Below are 23,115 nucleotides of genomic sequence, written 5' to 3'. Positions count from 1 at the left end.
AAAAGTACAATAAAACCGCTATATCGGCTGCTTCCAAAATCAGAATTGACGTTGGCTGACCACAGCTGACCTGTACACCGGCATTGATTTCTCAGGCATACTTCAATCTATCAAAGCCAATTTCTTTTTTAAAAGGACTGCTGACATGTTGTGATATGATTTGGGAGTTTAGGCCTGCCTGTGCATCATTTAAAATCAATAAAAGTGCTTTTTAGGCACAAAAAAAAAAACGAACCTGAACATTTTCAATTTGAGCTGTGTGTAACATTCGTTTCAGCATTTACCAGTAACATATACAATGATATGTACACATATTAACAAAGCTCACATTTATTTGTGTTATTTTGCCATTTTAATTATTCAAATAGACCTTGTAGTTAGCGAGATAAGCCCCTTTGCGTAAGGGTAGGTCAGTTTCGAGCACGGGGCTAAAAATAGGCCTAGGGTTCAAGAGGTAAAGACTTAAAGTTACAAACAGGGATGTGGAATTTAAATGACATGGCTGTTTAGCAGTGAAGGAGCTAGAGTACATAACAATGTTTGCTATGACGATGCATCATGGGAAGTGTAGGATTGAGTAGTTTTCAAGCTTGACCCATTCCAGGCACTAAAATGTAGGATGATTCTGCCTTATCAATTTTGACTGTCACTTGAGAGTGCAATTCTAAACTGCTGGAGGGCCCTTTTCAAGCAGCTACTTCTGTTTCCATTGGACATATAAACCAAACATGAGAGTCCTTTATTTCCATTGTAGTCATAGCTGTAGGGAAATACCACACCACATTGTATGCTACCAATAACCACCAAGTTTCATAAAGTTTTTATAAAAAATATGAAGATATATTTTACAATTCATGAACAAAAACTTCAAAGCAATATGAGGCCACAAAGTAATTGATATTTTACATAATGTCATATTTCTGGTAAAATCCCAAAAAGCTTATTTTTTCTCACAGAGTCAAATTGCTCGAGTCCAGTTAGAGTATTTGAAGAGTTCTAGAACAAAGAATTAGAGACTCAACACAATGCTGGTTTTGTAGTGCATAATAAAGGCATGAGGAGTCTTTTCACACATTGTTGGTAAAAGCATTTCTCTTTTTCCTGTAGGTTCACAATGCAGTTCCTTTCTGTCTGGTCTGAAGATATTGAAGGCCTTCAGGAACTTTTGGAACTCATGAGTTTCCTGTCACACAAGTACCTCTGGACCCATCCGCAGGGATTGACATCAAGCCGCAGGAAGTTCTGCAGCCATGGACTCCTCTGAGCCCCCTCGACGAACTCGTCCAGTGTAATCTGACCTGCACCACAAACAAAATATCTTTGAAGGAGTTATTTACGACTAAATATTGAGGAAACCTATTTTTGGAGGAATTTTGTTGGTTTTGAATTGGCAGTCAACGTACCATCATTGTTCACATCGACCTCTTGAAAGATGCGCTCACACACCTGCTCAGTAGTGAGGTTCTGTGTTCCCGTTTCATCGGACACAATGCCTTTCTTCATCTTGTAGATTATCTGAAAGAAAAATCCAGCAATTAGACAGTTTCTCATCTTGAACAGATAAAGCTGTTGACAAATTGTATATCGGATATGAAGTCTATCTACATGTGGCCATTGATCATCATAAACAACTAGTCAAGCGAACAGTTGGCTTGTATTTAATCAAGCCAACAATAAAAACAACTACATCTCAGATCAAATTTAACATAAGACATGCCATTACTGCTGAATTTGCTTCTTAAAATAGTTAATACAAAGGATAACTAAAAGCATAAAGATGGTCTTCTGACAAACAAATGAGAACTGAGGGTAAACATCAAGGCAAACTTATATGAAATGAAATGTGGTTTACGAAATCAACACTTTTTACCTTAACAATCTTCCGGAGCTCATTTCTGTCTAGGTGGCCGTTGTCATCGCTGTCAAACACCTTGAAAGACCACCGCAGCTTATCTTCAAGCTTTCCACGCAGAACAAGATGAAGCGCCGCCACATACTCTATAAAATCCATTGTGTTGTCCTGAAAACAGGGAGAAATTACTTGGAAAGTATGCATGGACATATAATGAGAAGGGAAGTTCATAGCAGGAACTTCTTTTTTTTTTTAAATAACTCAATTCAGGGAACAAATCATTGTTGCTCGTATTGCTTAGACTTTCATTTGAAGACATTTTACTTCAAAGCGGCTTCGTAACTCACTTGATTCATGTCAAATGCTCGGAAGATGCTGTCCATGTACTGCGATTCAGGTGTACCATGCTGTACTCCAAACATCCTCTTGAACTCGTGCAGGTACAAAGATCCACTGGGGCACTCCATGGCGTATGACCTGTAGAGGTCCTGGATGCAGTTTAACTCCAGTTCTTCTTCCTCTGTCTGAACTTGCTGATTTTGACCCATACTAAATTGTAATCATGCCACTGCAGTAAAAACTAAAAATGTCTTATTTCATTTGAGAAATAAATACGAAGACAAAACATAGTCCAGTGTCCTCCTCATGGCTGCTGTTGACGGTCCCGGTCTTGAACTGAGGAGAGTGTAATAACTGATTCATGTGATGCTTGACACCAACCAAGAGGCTTATTTTTAGCCAAAGTCTTTTGCAAGCTGTGTTTAAAGCAGTAATCCACATGCTTGATCCCATGTTGACCCTTTTTTTACTCAGGTTCACTGGTACTCTTCACGCTATTGCTTACTAAAATGATGACTTATATCCACAATAAAAGCCCATTTAGTCCATATTATAAGTACAGAAATCCCTACAGGTACATTTCTCTGAAGCTGTTGATGGCTCTAGTGGCTAGTGATAAAATGAACTTGCACTTATTTACTTTCGTACATAAAAAAACATTCATATCCTCTTATTTTTTTCAAATGCTCAATACTTTTTTGTGGATCAGGTCCTGGTATAGTAATGGTATGCTTTATTAAGGGCTTAGGGGATTCAGCCATCATCAGTTTCATCATTTAAACCTCTACTTTTCCTTCTGTGATGTCAACTTTTCTTGTCAAAGGCTTATATAAGCACTCGTTACACCCCTGTCCCCTAGCAATTACAATGTAATTAGTTTTCACTGTGTAATTAAAGAGAAAAAGAGAGTTAACACTTTATACATATTTATTGGTACCTAATTCAAACACCAAAATTACACTGCAAATCACAGGCTGTATTATGCTATGTAAATGTTAACCAACTCTTTTTAATCTTCAATTTTCAGTCAGTAATCTACAGTATGATTCACACGGGTCAAGTCAGGTAAAGCTGTTAGGCTGGAATAACTAAGTGAGTAAATCCCAAGGGTTTATGGGTGAAGTGACTGGGGGGGGGGGGGGGGGGGGGGGGCATGCACTGCAGGTTTACAGTGGTAAACAGAGGCGATCTCTGTACCTCATGTGGTCTGGATGGGAAAAGGATGTTTAACACTGAAAGAAGAAAGATATTAGCACACATTTGTACAGCTGGGAAGCAGGACGTGACAATGACTTGTGATTTTTGTTACTGAACTTTAATTCATAGGATTAAGAAGAAAAAAAAAATGCCTTTTAATCAGGTAAAACAACATTACTTTACAGTATGGACTTTAATTCAATACGCACAATGCAAATGTAATCGTGTTCTAGTAATGTTATTCTTCGCTGAAAAACAAAATGAAAAACAGTGAAAAAACAACAATAGAAAAGAAGACATTATTATCATACACTATTTACATATTGACACTTTATAACAAGAAGGCTGTGACTTGAGCACTATGTATTGAGTAAATGTATATATATATATATATATACACATAGCTTGAATAGTATTTTAAGAAAATGTAATTAATCTTAACCGTATAAGCTTAATTATTATAGTTGTGCAACTAAAAGCCAACTGATGGCCAATCATGAAAAATGTCTTAATTTCTTCAGTTTGTGAATTAGGAAATTGTAAAATGTGTGTTTAATAATTAATACATAAATCCATGCCTAGATTCTAGACATGATTGTTCTCCCTTTGGCCACATGAAAAAGGCCTGTGTCATTTCAGAAGTGTGTAGTCCTTCTCCGCTGCTCCAGCAACCATTCAGCAGGGTTCATGTCCAACGTCAACATGTTGAGCACCCAGGGGTCCTCCTGTGCGCCTCTAATGAACTCCTCCAGGGTAATTTGACCTGTGGAACAAAAAAAGTCAAAAGTGTGGATTAATGTTCTCTGTTGAAACAACAAAATATTCCCTCTACAAAAGTGTTTTCTTTGCATAACATGACACGTGCCGTAATGAATGCTTACCATCACCATCACTATCAACAGCCTGCAATATTCGATTCGCAACTTCATCTACTGTAAGTTGTGTATCATCCGTTTCAGTCTTTGAGCCTATCTTTATCCGATAGAGGCTCTACAAAAAAATAAATGTTATATTTAATGTTAATAACAAAGACAATGTCATATCAACAGCATTTTTAGCAAGTGATAATGCATGGTAGACTGAATAAATGAAGATTGACCATCTTGAGCACTCATATTAATTTATCATCACATATTTTGAAAACAAGTTTTTCTGTTTGATTTAACAAATACTACTGATTGATTTTAAAGATTGTAAACAACCCATTGACAGTCTTCAAGCCCGTTTGCACATTTCTGACATTGCATTTTGTTTTGCTTTAGATTAAGAGTAATTAATCAGAGAAAAGATACAGATTCCTATGTCACCAGTTACCACAATAATACATCGCTATTGGGAAAACCGGTTTTATCTGGAAGAAAAAGATTGAAATCCAGCGGAGAAACAAATTGAATATTAGGATTCAGACTTGAACCTGAGTGATCATGGTTTAGATAATCCTCTGATAATCCACATTTTTACATTCACTCTCACACCTGTCGCCAGAACAGATGTTGGCATTGTAGGTTTCTGCAAACCACAGATTCCTTAAATGTCTAGATTTCTGAAACAAAAATAAATTTAACAAATACCTTTAATATCAGCCTTGTAGGAAGCTTGCAGAAACACACAGTGTCTCTTGGTTGACGTTTTAAAACGATTGGTTTGGTTAAGGTTTGAAAAAAGATTATGATTTGTGTTAAAATAATGTAACGACGTAACTGAACAACGTAACTGAACAACGTAACTGAACAATGTAATGCAACAAAGCAGTGCAACGTGGTTTGCCGAAACTTAAATGTTAATAACCTTGCATATACATAGCACCTTTCTAGTCGAACAACTAACAGCGCTGTACACTGCATGTCAACATCCACACATTGCTACACACTAATGGCTGAGGCTGCCATCTCATCTAATGTATGTACAATGCCAACATTGTATTTTGGCGACTGGGCTGTAACTAGCTACCAGATTGTGTGATGATGATAACATGATGTACGCAAGCACCTACTCAACAAGATAATTTGACACTTATGGCCAGTAAAAAGATTGTAAAATAAACTTTGTCCATTAAAATTGAAGTTGTCCTTTATACTTTGTGTCTTCATTGTATGCTTCACAAGGAATAGACTTGTATATAGCTTATATCTTCTCTCATCTTTTGTTTGAGAACTCCAGATATATTTCATACGTTAAGGGGAACACATTGTATCCTAGAAGAAGATCCAAGATGAAAATATACGATGGGGCTGCTATCATTTGCTGCTTAAGTTTAGACTTGAAACTAAATGACATTTTGGAAAAGGACAACTTACTTTGAGGGATTCTCCTTTTTCAAGCTCAGTATTTTAGTTGCATCCAACACCCACAAGACAGTTGTAGTTGACATAAAGGTAGACTCACATCAATTATTGACCGTAGTTCTTCCCTGTCCACATAGCCACTGCCGTCTTTGTCATACACCTTGAATGACCAGCGCAGTTTGTGCTCCAGGTCTCCCCGGAAAACAAGGTTCAGTGCTGCTACGAACTCCAGGAAATCAATTGTATTGTCCTGAAAGGTAGGTTGAATCAGAACAAATTGAATCACATTTTCCACATGTTGGTAAAGATGAACAGTATGCCAGGCTGCAACAGCTTTTACTCTCTCACCCCATTTCTGTCAAAAGCTCGAAACATGTTCTCCGCATAATCAGACGCTTCCCCTGTCGGGTCCACACCAAAGAAACGCCTGAACTCATGCAGAAAAAGTAGTCCACTTGGGCACTCCCTGACAAACTTTTTATACATATCCTGAATTGCTTTGACATCAATCTTGTCAGTGTTCTCTGTTTGCTGTGTCTGCCCCATGACTGGCCTGTAATTCAACAGCCCATAGTCCGGAAACCTTTGAGTATGAAGTATCATTGGAGTGACCAGACTCGAAATGGGCATCTCATAGTCTCAGGTGTTTTTTTTAAACCTGTGGAATCCCAAAGCTCCAGTTTGCCTATGAGACAGGCGATTAGTGTGGCCTCAGGATTACTGCGGTATTATGTTGGTGGGGTTTTCTCACTGGGTTAATTAGGTTTGCAGCTGAATGTGTGTCTAGGCCAAATTCGTAGGAAAGACACACACTACTGTGCATTTTAATAGTATGGCATACAATATTTTGCCACTGCTGATTAAAAAAAACAACCTAGATCGTCAGCACAAATGTTACTTGCTTTCAGTAAAATTGCTTTGCTTTTAGCACACATTAGGTAATATGTTGAAGATTATGGTTAGTCCCGTTTAATTGTTGATTACAGCAGCTGCATTTGCAGATTTCTTTGGAAACCTGAACAGAAGAAACAAAAAATCATCAGGAGGCACGTTTCTGCACACCTGATGAATGCAAACTACACTTTCCCATTAGCTGTTGTGCCACTCGTTTGACCCAATGCAGCGTCAACATTCAATGTATGTATGCTGTGCAAAACTGCAAAGCTGGGTGCAAGTTTTCTGGGGGGGTTTCATTTAGAGTGACCTCTTTCACGTTACACATGGTAATCCATTGTTAAAAAACAAAACAAAACGTGAACTACAGCAGTTGTATCAGCAAGTAATGCCTTTTCTAAAACATATGTCATTAATGGTCCTCTGACGTAATCTTGTCTATTGGACATCCAACTGAGCTTTGACAAGCCTGCAACAAAGCGTCAGTACAATTCGTTATTCATAACAGATGAAATAAATGATGAAGTACACCAGATTGTCCTGTTAACTTGAAAAAAAAGTTGGCAACATCAACTGAGTAAGTGTGCTCTTTACACAGGGCCTTCATCAGAGTTATTACCCTTAAAACTGTTCTACCTTCCTTACCATAATAGAGTTTTTCCTTGAAAGAGTTGTCTTCTTTTGTCAGATGAGTGAGTTATGTTTATTTTAAAAGCTCTTTTATAAACCAGAGACACGGCTTCCTGTTCATGACTTTATCTGCCAGATAGTTGTCTTTAATCAGTTATAGTGTTGTTTTTTTCTGTTTGGAAGAAGAGACGCTAAGAGGCTAAGGCACTCTAGGTCATGCTAATTTGGAATCGGTATATCAATCACTTTAATTAGATTACATACGCTCTGCGGATACATTGAAATCCCTGAGAGGCAATTAGAGGTTACTAAGATGATCACACAGCAGGGGTTCCAACAGAAAGATGTCTGTAACATGTATTTGAACAACCTGTAAAATGTTGCGTATGATGATATACTGTATTTGTGGCTCTTCACGCTCATATAATTGATATTCACAACATATTCTTGACTATGCAATGAGGGTTCAACATTTTGTTGCTTATTATCGATGCAGAATAAGATTGGTGGTCATAGGTAGTCAGCTACCTGCACTGTTTTTTTTTCCAAATAAATATTGGATCATAGCGGGGCAGCTTCCTGCTGCTCCTCGTTTTACACATTTTGAGTTCATAGTTCACTACTATAGAATCTTTATTTCGTTGATCTGGTAATGTGGCTCTGTCAGGCTCGAGACTACTTCCCAAAGTGCAGCACAAAATTGGTGCCAAAGGGTTGGGGGGTGCATAGCTGGCTACCTTTCCCCAGTGGCTGTCTGTCCCGGTCCAGCCTTGCACACCTGTAAAGTTTTGTGACTGCATCTTGTTTGGGCAACACTCACACAGTATAACAACATGTAAACAATGCCAGCACTGCTGTCCATGCTGGTGAAAAGAGAGCCTAAAGCATCCATTAAAATACATGCAAATACCCAAACATGCAGTATAGTTTAAGGGATCAAAAGTACCTATAAATGGTCAAATCGTTGAGCCATATTGAAAATTCATCTTCATTTTTTGTCATTCTAAATTTGGAATGGCCAATTGCCCCACTTATTGTGACAGTGTTATAAAAAAGGTAGCCCTTCTCTTACTCCAGCCATTGCCAAAGTGAAGTCTACTTTTGATACATTTCAGATCTTCCTTATCCAACATAAACTTGTTTTAAATGTTGATTAAACAAAATGAAGGAGACAGAAGATAATCCTGCCCACTCAAACCCGTCAGGGTTCTCAACTTGAAATTGTTGAACGTCACAAATATTTAGGTGTAAGTAAACAGCTCCTCAATCCCAGATCCCAGAAAAGACTATTTGCTATTTTTCATCCCCTTTACCGAGTTGACTAATGTTATACTTACTAGCAGTGACGTCATACGACACTATATATTCAGTCAAATTAAGTGGCAAGCACTTTGAATATCCTGTGTGGTTTTTTCCAAACATGCAAACATTTCTCACCTGTGCTGCGCTCATTATAGTATGATGTATTAATGAATTATTGTCAGTGGTTTTAAAATTGATTAGAAATGCTTTTTCTATTCAGTATGCATTACTTGAACGTCCTATTATTTCTTTTTTTTATATTTGATTTACTTAAAGAAACTTGACATGTCCTGTACATATGACTGTTGTTTTTTGTCCATTGGGGTGGAGGGAGAGAGTTTTGCAGTGTCACAAAAAAAGGTGGCAAAAAGCAGGACTACCAGAGGTCTTAAATAGACACATGGCCATTTATCAGGTCAGTCGTGGCCAAGAGAAGGTTTTAGTCAGGCCGTCACTAAGAGGATTTAAGAAAAGCCATGGTGGGTTATTCCAATCATGTCTTGAAGTTGCCAGGAAAAAAACTAAAAGAAAAGAAAACAAGAACAGTAAAAAACAAGATTCAAAACGTATACGGTATTATAACACATGAATATTATTATAGATCACTAATTTATAATGATGCCCCGGGCACCCCTCTTGGTCTGGGCTGAGCCCTGGATGTTTACAACATACGTCTGGTCACACCAGTAAAAGGTTAAGTATTTGTATGGGTTCATGATTTGTTGACTCTTCGTCAATTATGTTTCACTTAACAGATTCGAGCAAGCCTAACAGGATTAGGCTCTTGAAGGAGGGATTCTCCACTAAGGGGTCCGACCTTTAATTCCTCTTTACTCATGTGAACTCTTCTCATCACCTATCCGCCGTCAACTTTTCACCTTTACAACACATGTGAAGCCTAACATGTATTTCCTGCATGAGTCCAACCAAATAAACTAATATAAACTACAACTAACTGAATTCAGTGCCAAAGCATATATTTGAAAATATAACACATTGAGGATATTGTCAACTGAGTTGAACATTACAGGTATAATAAATAAAAGTCGATTTAATGGAATTTCGGTTGTATTGGATTGCAATAGACATGTATATGTGTACCTAATAAAGGAGCCAGTGAGTGTATGTGTTACAGTCATTTCACTAGTCTTTTTTTGTTTTTGCTATTATTATTATTGCTTGTCAATGCCTTTCATCATAGGTTACAACATGCATTACACCCAATTGAGAGCCTGTTTATGAAGATGATTTGTTTAGGGGCATAAAGATCAACTGATGAATAGAAAATCATTTTTCAGAACTACTGCATATGTACCATGTCTGATCATGTCCACTAGATGGTAATGTTGGTTCACTGCCAGAGCTGTTGGCCTGTGGGTTCCAGTATGATTTACACAATACAGGTTATTATAGAGGAAGTATGATAACTATCCAAATAAAAACATCCCAAGAAATCTAATGTTGACATTTGTAAGACAGAATGTAGGGGATGAGATGATCAGTGCAATCAATTGTCACAATTTGTTTCTATAAAAATACTCAACAGCATCATCGGTATCTCCGATTAAATACGTGTTTCACAGCTTTCACATGACAATCATATTAAATTGAGTCATTTGATTGTATTATTCTCAAATTAATTTATCAACATGCTCATTGCTAAATATTGGAACATGTTGTCATACCCTCTTCTCTGTTGCTTAGCATTATTGCACACAATATATACATCATATTCAGTTTGGTACTATTACCATAATGCCAAATGAATTCAATCATCTTGCAGAGGAATTGTTGTCTCCCCGCATTGTTTTAGTAATTGATTATGAAAACAAAAAACATTGAAGATGCCTTTTTGTAAATTGTACCACAGAGTGTAGAAATGTGTTTTAAATTTGAATGTCCTCCTTCCACTTGATTCAAAATTATTTGTGCAAGATACGTCTTCATACAGATGATGCAGATCAAACACAATGCTGCTTGGTGTGTATCATACTCCATGATTAATGAATACAGTATATCCATTTTGCATTTCAAATCTACTGCCAATATTCTTCCAACTCTGTTTCAAATATATGTAAAACTGCTAAAGATAATACTAATTAAAAAACAAAAAGAGAACGGTACTTCAAGGTCCACTGAGTAGCTTTTTCCACAGCCTTCAATCACATCTTACGTCCTCTCTCAGTGAATGGGGATTGCTCAGTTGCCATCACTCATCTGGAACTTTGGTCACATTGTGACAGGCATGTTTGCATCCGATCTTTTTTTGTGCGCGCTGGAACGACATCTTAAAAACAGATATAAAGACAAAATCGAAATGTTGAAAGCTTGCAATGACACAAAAGACTCAGCTGAAGACTTGAATGGCTATTTGCAACATTTTCATGATATTTCATGTTGTCTGCACTTGAATGTCCACTGGGTGATCACAGAAGATTACATCAACGGCAGCACCAGAGCTCCATTAATCATACCTTTTTCATCTATTACTCATTTCTTATACAAGCTCTCTGTATTTGCTAGCAATGCTCCCCCCATCTGTTACCTTCTGTCAATAAACTGTAGGGGGAAGCTTCTTTTCTCTCTTTCTTCAAAAGGTTCAGACGACAAATAGCAGGCTGCAATTTTTGATACAAGGCAGTATTGAAAAAAGCCTTCATAAAATGATGCTTGATTTAATTAAAAGGACTTAGATAGGATAACAGCACACGCACGATAGACCCTTTTACAGCTGAAGTCATCAAAAATACACGTGACACTTACCTAAATGGTTGCCGTAGATAGTAAACAAATATGAGCCTGTATTTCAAAATTGATTGAAGGCTTTTTGGAGGACACCTACGAGTTCTGTTCGTGCACATGTTTTCAACAGCCGCCATTTGGCAGAGAGTCACCAGTTGACACGGTCACTCGGTAAACCGAAACACCGGCGGCACATAAGACTGCACGCTATGAAACGTGTTGACTACCACTGGACTGATCAAAAATGCTGTCGTTTGCAGGGCCCATTTTAAACCCGATAAACTCAAAACTCGGAGTCTGTGTCATGGTATTTGAAGTTCTGTATGTGACAGCAATCTAGTTTTAACTAACTAGTGACTACATGCTAGTAATTTCTTGCCGGTGTGACATTACAAGATAGTTTTCGCCACCAAACATATGTGACCACTAAATACTGTGAGTCTTGCTAATGTATTCTACCCTCTCACTAATAACACACAGATCTGGAAAGTCAATTTGTTTTAGTTGCATTCCTAATCTTTGGTGGTTCATCCCACCATACGTCTGTTGCCAAATTGAGTGCGCTCACATTTCACGTCATCATTGTTAAACTGTACAAAGGTCTATAATTACATACTTACAAAACTCCATGCAGCAACAAAGACAAAGGGAAATGGGGTCTAATTTATAACCGTTGCATGCGCACAAAACAGGGCCTGAAAGAGGAGTACGCCACTTCCCACGCAAAAGTTGTGATCTATAAAAACAAACTTGAAAGGAGAATGTGCGCACTTGCGCGAAAACTCTGACCCATGCATACCAACATTTTTGGAGACACGGGGAAACTGGTGATTCAGATGGTGAGGTAGTGAATTGAAGCCAGACAGTAGGAATTACATTTTACCTGTAATTAATCCCTACAGATTCCTAAACACATTTAATTTCCCTTCATAGAACACGTTACTTTGCACTTATCTATTCTCTTTATCATAGTCAAACCAGCAGTGTTTTTTTGAGCTTGAACTAGTGAGTAACAACTATAAGCACATTTCAATTGTTAAAGAAATAAACCAACTCAAACCTTAAATTAAATTTCACTTAATATTTTATCAGTGCTGTCTGCACCCCGGAGCGCAGAAGAAACGGCCGGCCTACCGACACTGGTGGTTGAAATTATCATCAGCTGTACGTCAACTCGTGTTTAAGAAACTGCAGAATAGAACATCAGTAGTTTTCAATAATCGTTTAATACTGTGCATTTATCACCAAGTACGATCTGAGTTTTCATTAAGTGTTTGTGAGTAAAATCGCTGCAGTGAACACAACTTTATTTATTAATTCATGGTTTATTCTCTATATAAAGCATGCTGTACACAGACAAACTGTAAACTGATCTGATGTGAGTATCACAGCTCACGGGAGCAGAGGAGTAACCATGGTGACAGTCACACGCCTTCATCTTCACCACCTCAACAAAACGAACCTGTAAATTAGTCTGGAAATAAAACCAGTGACAGCTTTTGCACAATCACTCCATATCCTCATTATCAGTCCTACTCACAATGTCACAAGAATACAGAAGTAAATAAATAAATTGTGTTCACCTATCAAACTTCCTTTATTAAAATCATTTTAATAAAATGATATTCAGGGTGGTGGATATACCACCGATTGTCATTTTGGAAGTAATCCGTCTGACTGCTGTAAACATCAGTGACACTCGTGATGAGTTGTGTTGCACGATAGATACTGTTCGGACTGCGTAAATGGAAGAATTAGGGGGAACGAGCGTTCTTCCTCTCGGTAGTTGCCGTGTTTCACCGCAAAGAGACACTGATCAGCAGCTCATTTCTATGCATCAACGTTCATAAAGTGCTTTGCCTTGACCGTTTATAGTTGAATGTGGGCGTGTAGAGGGCGGGACGTGAGGCTGAACCAGCTGTGCACATTTACAGGTTGATTTAGGATTTATAAAAGGAAATTGTGTGCTGGCAGGCGTCCGCAAGGGTTTATAAATCTGAGTTCATTCATTTCCTCCTTTGAACGTACGCAAACATTTAGTGTGGCTCCTACCCCAGAGCTGGTGCAATCAGTGGGTGACTTAGGGGCGACAGGTGAGCAGGAGGTCTGGTGACTGCAGGGCTAACGAGGGCCAGGTGAAACTAATCAGGGCCGGGCAGACAATCAAAACTGGCGGGAAAACACAAAGGCAAGAGGCGAAGTGATCTGACACAAGAGGAGCAGTGAGTCACAAAATTAAACGGGAAACACAAAACATCGATGAATGACATGAAGCAAATTAAGGAAAAATATATAGGAGCAGAGCAGATTACATGACTCATCATGGGATTGTTGGGTATTTTTGTTATTAGGTTTGGGTAAAAAAGAGATGGATAAAGTAATCTCTTTGGATCTCTGGGGTATCTGATAAGACTACCAACTATCGGAAACACATCCTATACAGTTGTAAAGTATGTCTTTAAGCCACCTGTTATTCACCCCTGAACTGGAACAACTGATATCTTAAGGAAAGTTGGAAAATGGTCAGCGTCCCCGCTGTTTTAGGAAGTTTATTTGTAGATTTGGAGGGGCTTTTCATGAAAGCTCCTTCACAGTTTGAGAGACTTTCACTGAATGGACGCAGCCTTTTCAGATGTAATCCAACCACAGAGATCCTGAACATTTCTGAAAGCCTTCTACTACTTAGATCTATTAAAAACCAGCAGAGTACTGTAGCATGTAAACACTCCTCCATGTGAACATATTTAGCAACCTAACTCCCACTGTCATTCAATCACTATTTATGTTCTTTTGTGTGTGTTGGTTAGTATTTTTCAGTGTAATAGAGAAGAGAGAGGGCCTTAACGTGAACATAGATATGAGTGATGTGTGTGTGTGTGTGTGCATCTATATACATATATACACACATATACAAGCTTCTTTAAATACAATGTTTTACACAGGTGTCTGATATTAGCCAAAGGCCATTTCTTAACCTGCAGAGTATTGTCGAGTCCATTAACATTTTGTGCCAACTAAGCAAAAAACATCCATTTATTTTATACTGTGTAATTGCATCTTTGCTTGTGTTGTCTCCAGAGTAGCTTTCTCCTCCACCATTTACTTTTCTAAATTTAACCAGCCACTCACTTTTTGCCAACAACCATTTTGTAATTGTTCTCATGTAACTAACTTTTGTGCTGCGTTTACTTGGTCCTACTTTGAAAAACAAACAATTAAAGGTATTATTATTAATTTATGTATTCACATCAGGTTTACACATCAGGTGAAGCTTTAATAATTCTCTCTTCCTCAAACCACACACTAGAATAGACAATTTGACACAATAAGTGGAGGTATGCATCTTTAAAGTTGGCTTGCAAATGAGATAAGATAATAAACAAATCTGTACAAATGCGACATCCTCTGTCCCGGGACCCTCACATCGGTACAGGAAAAACTCCCCCCAAAAACCCTTTAATGGGGGGTTAAAAAGGAAGAAACCTTAGGGAGAGCAACCAAGGAGGGATCCCTCTCCCAGGATGGACAGAAGTGCAAAAGATGTCATGTGTACAGAATGAACAACATAGTTACGACACAATGAGAGTAGTAATAATAGAAAAATTACGACTACTAATAATAACAGCAGAAGTGGATATAGTAAAATAACAATGATAACAAAAGCAGTAATGGTATCGGCAATAGCAAGCAATGTGACTACTAATAATGATAGTAGCAGTGGGTGTCAGGCAGGATCACGGCAGGACCAGGATCCAGATATAACCACGATCCACGGAAACCTGCGAAGCAAACTCTAGACAGTGCTTCTGATTCCACTCGACGTGCCGATCTGTCCTGCTAGGGCGACTGACGAGAGTTAATATTAGACACACTACTTGGAGTTCTAATGAATAGCCGTTGAGTAAATAGTTTTTTTTCAGCCATAACAACTTTGTGAAGCCATAATATATCAGATATTTGAGTTTTTTGTTGAGCTCTTGTACTCCGTAGTGCCTGCATCATGGTACAGAGTTGTCAGAAAATATCCATTGTAACACTGAGAGAAGCAACATCGGTATTACATAACAGATTTCTAATCCCTTTACACTAATTGTCCTTAAAAACGAACATCGGGTAATTACAAAGAACAGGTGTTTAAACCTCCCTGGTTCTTAAAAGGATGAGACCTAGGAGATTATTGTTTTGGTTTGATTTCTTTAGATTAATGATTTTTCAATAATTGGCCAGTTTTATCCATTTTATTTATGAGAAGAAAAAAAAATCAAGGTCGATGCAGCTTTTCTTGTAACTCTCTTTTCCCCGACATCTCATGATGAACAGTCTGCAGAGGTCAATGGTCACCACTGCTTCTGATGAAAGAAGAATAGCAGGGATGATAGGGGGGCAAATTGATTTTTTTCCAACTTTGTCTCTGCACAACGCTTTGTCAACATATGCTCCTAATGCTTACTTTTTCTTTTCTTAGTGAGACACACGGACACAAAAGTTAGTTGTTAAAATCCCTACTGCAGCCAACAGGACAAATGCTGAGCATGGACTTAATCTCTCACACTCCCCATTTGGCTTAAATTAATAGAAAATCACTAGAAAGTTTAGATAGGATTCATACATGATTTAAATAACAAACAGGGGACCTCCGAAATGTCCCTTGCTAGCTAAGTCCCCTGTTGGTACATGTGTAACAATGTATAAGTCCAATGTTAGATAGGAAGGTAAGTGCACACACAAACACAAACCTTAAGTTTTACAACGGATGTCCGTTGGTCCTTTGACCCCATGTGCAATGACCAGCAGTCAGAATGGGTGACATTGAACAATATACAGCTTTATGGAGACTTGTGGTCTCTCAAGATAGCAATTTACCACCTAAATATGAGATTTCTTACCAGTTCTAGCTTAAACAAAAAATTCAACCAAAACGTATAGGCTCATCAAACAAAGACATTTCAATAGTGTTAACCCTGCAATAACCTTCAATTTCTATTGTGATGCTTTAAGAATAGCTTTGCAAAACACCTGATAATATTCCAGCTTGTTAAAGACATTATTGTTTACTGAGACAGGAAGTTGTTCCTATTTAAATCTACATTTTGATGCTCAGCTTCCAGTTTGTTTTACCAATGACTGGTGATTCCTTCTATTCTTAGTCAACTGTTGCTCAGAAGGATCTTTGGCTCTTCCTGCCCTTTCACTTGTCAGTCAGGTTAATCCATTGTCCACCATTTGGTTCTCCATCAACAAAACATGACTTTTTTTTCCCAAACCATTCTCACAAAATAACATCCATTTGTAAAGAAAACTTTAACAACTTAAAAGCATGAAAGACAATTCCAAAATACAGAGTGACTGTAAACAGTTTACTGCATACACGCTTTGAAGCCACTTTCATTTCACAGACAGTTTTTCATTTTCCACAAAGGCCTGCAAGCACCTTCGATACCTTCTAAACAGTGAATGTAGTTATTTTGGGCGGATGTAGTGTGCTCATGAGAGTGTGTTAGTGTGTGTTTATAAAGTTGTTTTTTGTGAAAGGGGTGTTGTGGGGATAGGAGGCAGGGGTTGGGTTGAGCGCTTTAGGAAATTCTGAATCATTTATACAGTTTTATCCCAGCAGCACTGCTGAGGCAAAGCAGGAAAAACACCTATTGGTACGTGCAGGAGGCTACAAAGAGACAAATCAAACTAAAAAGCACCAGAGCACAAACATCAGCCCGATGCTGAACGATATCCAAATGTGCTATTACTTTCAAAAACATTTAAATCTCTTACATTTGAGCTAAATTAATTTCTTCTCCTGAAACGCCCCCTCAGGATTTAGAATCAAGCCTTTATCTGTTAGTCACTCATAGTCGTATATAGTGTTTGTCTAATAACAGAAATCCCAGATTAACACCAACCTTTAACGAGTTGCTTCCTACCCCAAGGCCTATATGTCTGCCAAATTTCACTGAAATAAAGTCTAATGTGTTGGAGTTATTACATTGACAGATGGAGACTAATTTAAGATCTGAAAGTGAGACTCTTGTCGAATTCAAGATCATTTTGTGGGAGTATAAAAGTTTACTTTAAAACACATTAAAACAATTGTAAATATTAATCAGCATTGCATTGACAGTTTCATAACAAGTACAAAATGTGTCGTAGCTTTCACATTCCAGTTTTGATCTTGCTTCTTCTACCAGGTCTACTAAGTCTAGTACCTGCTTTCGTGTTTTTTTACCTCAACATGGGCTTCGGCCAATAATCTCATTTGATACCAGTTCAGTTTTTGTGAACCCTTGAAAGTTTGAAATAAACAGACCCAAGGCAATCGCCAATTTTTGAGGATGCAAGAAGAAGCTTTCCTAGTTCCAACTACGTATCTAATAACTAGCTCAATCCTACTGATAATACTGATTCACACCATACACTGAGTTTATTCTGTAAACGTAAACTTGCAATAAGGTGGAGGTCCCTAATATAGAGTGAACTCACTATATCCGTATATCTGAAGGGGAATTGTTTGTTTGATAGACATTAGGGCTGAACGCCAGGAATAAAGATCCCCCCAAAAAAAATAAATCAGGCAGATATTGTGTTTGCATAGTCTACTAAAGACTATACTTAAAACCAAGATGTCCTGTCCAAACCTCTAACACTTCAACGTAACTTTTTTAACAATATTCTGAACTTAAAGGATTGGTATTATGCTAACATAAGTGGATGTGGCAATCCAGGGTTGCCAAAACTCACATTTGGCACGAGACACCTGCTTTTGGGCGCAGTCTGATAAACTCTGCCGAGACATGTTTCAAATAGGTTATAATTCTCCTCTCTTTTTTTTTACACATTCATTATCAAGTTCTGTTAATTAACATTACACAGAATGCAAAAAAAAAATCTTCTCCAAAATTGCAAAAGCTTTCATTTATGCAGAGTTTTGCCTCGTTCATTCTTTTCTACAATGTTGCATGTTTTACTTGCTGTGTGTGTGTAGGATTGTGCCTTTTGATACAGTGTTTACCTATAGACACAGCAGCTTTAGCTTCATTAATTATTTAAATCTCCTGATACAGCAACAGAATCCATCTCGGTACGAAACACTAATTCATGTTCAGTGCTTTTCTAAACACTTGACCAGTAAAGTGAGATCCTCTAAAGGGCTTCTCATACTGTGCTTATCCCCAGGCCAGGAAAGCGTTCACACTGGCACAATCCTGGCAAATTTCAAAGCTGGCTAACCCCGACTTTAGCCCAAGTCTTGCTGTTCTAGCTCCGGAGCGGGGTTAGCACTGAGTTTATGGGGTTATCCCCCGAAAATCTGCTAAACTATGGGGCTAAATGTTTCCAGTGTGAAAGTGTAACTGTTTGAAATTCTAGAATGTGAAAATAGTCACGTGTTACAACAGAAATATAATTCAGGGCTAGTACTGTAGAAGTGCAGTGTGATTTGTAAAAGGTCAACCCTGGGTTAGTGTGTGTGAAAAGGGCCTAATGCGTATAGTGTAATCGGTAGCGGTGATAACATTTGTGATATAATGTCTTTCCTCTGGACGAGGCCTGAGATCATCAAATTGTCAGGACATTAGAAGATTGACATTGTGTTTTTCCACCGCAAAGATAGATTGTAAAGTCAAGACAAACCACATAAACTAACAACTACAGAAGGAAAACACCGGAAAAATATAATAAATTAAAAAAAACAGTTGATTTTCTTCAGGGCAGTAAACATTTTAAAATCACGGGAAATCCTTCAACCCTGATAGCTAACTTCCCACAGCAGGCTGACGAACTCTTCAACTCCCTTAAGCCGTGTAGACTGATATTAGCACTGTGTGAATGAAAGCAGCCCACACATTCGTTTTAATGAGGCCACTGTGTTGATGCAGTGGGGTACCACGACACAATTAAAACATTATCTGGCGACCCACTAGGGAACGTACAAACTTTAAAACAAATCATTACAGATTAAGTATCTTTTACTAATTTTACTGTTTAGCTTACAATTGTCATACTATGAACGAATCCATACAGGGTTCGAATTTCACCCGTGGCCCTTTGCTACATGTCATTCCCGTCTCCCTCACTTTATCCAGACTATATGTTGTCTCTACCTGAACATTATTTTTTTATAAAAGTTACTAGCAGATGTGTATCACACATGTATAACACAGCCAAGACAGGGGACAAAGATGAAGATATTGTTTTCCTAATGAGATATGTTGTGGTCAAAGCTACTGTTTATCACAGGCATTTTTAGGGAAATCCACGAGCACTCTCTTTACATCAATTATTGCCACTGTTTAGCTCTACTATTTTGTGTGTCCTGTTGGCTTCTACAGTCCCAAGTGTGCACAAACTGCACACAGGGGAGGGATCTCTTGCCCTTTACCCCATCATTAACCTTTGTCTCCCTTCCCCAGACACAATGACATGCACCAGTGCATATCGACCACATGGCTAAGCAGATAGGGAGGGCAGTAGTGCATGTGTGTGTACAGCTATCTGTGTGTGGACCGATTTGAGTTTAGACTGTCCTCACTTTGGGATGGACCTTCAAAAGGCCTCTTTGAGGGTTCAGATTGGGTTCAAGGTTCAGGTAAGCATAAGGTTTAGGTTAGGGTAAAGGGAATACATTATGTCAAGCAGTGTCCTCGCAAAGCTAGAAGTACAATGTTGTGTCTGTGTGTGTGTTCTTGCGCCCCTGGTGGCTATCTGTAAATCATGTCCTTTGTCTTTAGAAACAGTCTCTGGGTCAATGATCGAGGTCACAGACACAGTCCTGCTTCAGTTTCCTGGAAACATTGACCACTCCACAGCGAAATTCACTTAAAAACAAACGCCTGGGGGGGGGGGGTAGTTAGTGTCCTGGCAGTATTATTATCAGCAGCGACGTGTGTGTGTGTAGGTGTGTGTGTGTGTGTGAATGAACATTGATTTTATTGATTTTACTCTCATCCGTACTTCCCCAATGGTTTCCACTGAGTCAGATGTTGTTACCATCTCCCACACTACACTTGTTGTATAGGATGTACAAAGTAGAAATGTTTGGTATATGGCAAGAGACTGTGGTGTCTTGCAAGAACTGATCAAGAACTAATTGCAAAATATTTTAACTGTAAGCAGCTGTTTCTCAATAACCCCTCGTTTGTGACCCACAACCAGCCTCTCTCTTTCCCTCTGTATGCTAGTTTGTGTTCCAATGCTTTTGAGATTGCTACTTGTCCGTTTGTGCAGCCTGTCCTCTAACCAGGTAACTTGGTGAATTGTATGTCCAACCCGTTTGTCACATACTGACACTTGATCGGTGACCCTTGGCTGAGCCAAGCGCCTCAAACTCTGACGCTCCACTGCGGTCGCAGTAAACACACAGTAAACGTTGTGAAATCAAACAAAAAGACTTAGTTAGGTTTAGGAAAAACATCATGGTTAAACTTAAAATAAGGAGCCTTGTAAAGTAAAACATAAGTGAGGAAAACGCGTAACTTCAAATAACCTAATACTTTGGGATACGGACACTGGTATTTGGGTAGAAGTCCTCTGTTTGTTCATGACGTTTATTGCACTTCTGTCAGTACTGTGAGAGGGGGATCCCTCATCAGTCACTCTACCTTGGGATTCTTCCACTTTTTCCTTATTCAAATTGAGGGTACCCCTCAAGCCCTCAAGCACATTTGTGAATTGTGATATAGGGCGAGGTAATTAAATTGACTATTGTCTCCAACTAACTCTTAAGTTAGTGATATTTGTAATTATTATTTTTAGGACATGTTACTGGTATTTTCTAGGATAAATCAATGCATTTTTGTTCTTTAGGATATTTAATATTTTTTTCTGGTATTTTTCTTTCTGATATTTAAATATAATGTCTTATCATATTACTCAAACAGTTGTGCCCACCATCTCAAATAAAGACATGTTGGTTGTCTGATGTCGTGTGACTCAATAATCATCTCCATTGACTTTTTGTCAACTGGTTTTGACTTTTCATAAACTGCATTTCATATGTTAAGCAGAGTAAATACCTCCACAATATGACTTGCTGTCACTTAGGTTTGAAGAAAGACTATTTGTGTGACTTTATATCCATACTGAGGGATTTTTTGACAAACTGTTTAATGGTCTTTCAGGTCCTTGGTTTTGGGAAAAGTCTGGGTGTAATGGAGGTTAATCCTGACCATTATGCAATCCACAATCCTTCTCTTATCTGCTGCTGTCCAGAAGCCTAGAGGCTCCAAAAAACATTCTGTTTTTGTAATTACTGCTATGTGAAATGTGTCCAGAAGGAGTAAAGGATAAAAAGGTAGCAAGGCGCACATAAGCTAGAGGGCTTGTTTTTATCACAAACTGAGATGAAAATGCCTCTTTTATTGCTCCAGTATTTTCCTTTAAAATACATAAACTGAAATAATTAGCTGCAGATCACGTCTGTGTTACTGTGTGATTGTACTGTATGATCATCTGTGTCTCTTTTGCTCTGTTTAACATGGTGTGATGGAGAAAAGTGAAACACAAAATCGTAGTGCAACTGACTTCAAATGGTTTGTCGAAAACAATATCTTCGAATAAAATAAATATGCTAAAAGTTATTGATCATACTAAACACATTAAAGATCCCTGACCATTGTACTACTACAAAGCACAGAAGAGAGCGTATCAAACGTGTACAGAGTAATCTGAAGTGTGCTAGTCCCCCCATTTATAACTGAAAATGGGGTCAACAACTGCATCCTTTATTGTACATGCCACAGTAGTACTTCTTTATTCATTGTACGAGCGAAAAACAGTCTAAATTCATGGTTTAAAAAAGAAAATATGCATGGAATCCAATTGAAGTGCCAAGTGTCTTTAAAATCCAAACCGTATCTGAAAACAAATATTTTTAAGAAACCAACGAAATAAACCAAAAGACAAACTCAAGACATCCAGCCATAATGTACGATTGCATTGAATAACTCATCTGTTCATTTAACGAAGTAGCCTAAGACCTGAGAAAATGAAGAGAAACCTTACCCCTGTATGACATCACGTCTAAATGAAAGGAGCATGAAAGTAAACCACGCTATTAATACATTAATCTGAACATTTCAGCTAAAACTCAAGTTCTAAAATAAGGCAAAAAACCAAGTCAAGAAATAAATCAATCTATAAAAATCAAAAGCTTTATAAGGCCTTACGCTTACATAAACACAATGACAATGCTAACATGACGATATTTATCACGTTTACTTTTTCACCATTTTAGTGTTAAATATATTTGCTAATCAGCACTAACCAGTAGGATCGGGGCTGACTGTCATTATTTTTTAATGTATTTCTAAAGAAAACACTAAAGTGATATTCCTTTTGAAAAGTCTGTGTAAAGATAATGATATAAACTGTTAATTAGTCAGAAATCCAAAGTCACAATGTGCAGCTGCCTACAACCCCCCTCGCATTTTCACTCGCCCAACACATCACCTGATGTCTGCGCGGCCCTCGGCAATGTGACACATACAGACAGACTCAGTGACTAAGCATTACACACATGGAAATACGCACACTCAGTGTGAGCACTGGCTCGGATGTACACGTGCACTCGCAGCATCACACTTGGGGCAGTGCACAGGCAGACACTCCCATTCCTGCAGTATTCAGGATATTTAATCATTGTGATTAATAATGACACATTGTGTTTGCATAAACCTGGGTAAGCTCCTACTCCAACTGTGTGAAACACAAATGTACTGTATCTCCGCCCATTTTGTGGAGAATTTAAGAATTAAAAGCATTATTTAGTAGAATTTATAACACCCTTAGTGGTGAATAGAGGTGTCACAATAATAAAAGGTAAAATACAGTATGTTAGTCACAAAATATTTACTGAAGAATGAATTATGTTTGTAATATGTTTAC

The 23,115-nt window shown here is 38.1% G+C and overlaps 2 protein-coding genes across 2 annotated transcripts; both read right to left on the bottom strand.

The window, feature by feature from the left end:
- Positions 1 to 885: 885 nt before the first annotated feature.
- LOC306708856 (guanylyl cyclase-activating protein 2-like) lies at positions 886 to 2,489 on the bottom strand. Its single transcript, XM_079176812.1, has 4 exons — positions 2,200 to 2,489; positions 1,871 to 2,020; positions 1,404 to 1,515; positions 886 to 1,298 (listed from the first exon to the last, which is right to left on the bottom strand). Exons 1-4 carry the CDS (start codon positions 2,398 to 2,400, stop codon positions 1,156 to 1,158), a joined length of 606 nt encoding a protein of 201 aa, XP_079032938.1. The 5' UTR covers positions 2,401 to 2,489; the 3' UTR covers positions 886 to 1,155.
- Positions 2,490 to 4,023: 1,534 nt separating this feature from the next.
- On the bottom strand, positions 4,024 to 6,219 carry LOC306708951 (guanylyl cyclase-activating protein 2-like; the record flags this gene model as incomplete). The annotated part of the gene is made up of 4 exons (XM_079176930.1): positions 4,024 to 4,151; positions 4,270 to 4,378; positions 5,774 to 5,923; positions 6,022 to 6,219. 4 exons carry the CDS (start codon positions 6,217 to 6,219, stop codon positions 4,024 to 4,026), a joined length of 585 nt encoding a protein of 194 aa, XP_079033056.1.
- Positions 6,220 to 23,115: the final 16,896 nt, after the last annotated feature.

Source organism: Pholis gunnellus (assembly GCF_910591455.1).
Source record: "Pholis gunnellus genome assembly, chromosome: 1".
Classification (NCBI taxonomy): domain Eukaryota; kingdom Metazoa; phylum Chordata; class Actinopteri; order Perciformes; family Pholidae; genus Pholis; species Pholis gunnellus.
The sequence above is the reverse complement of the archived record's forward strand: the minus strand, read 5'-3'. Positions and strand labels throughout refer to the sequence as shown.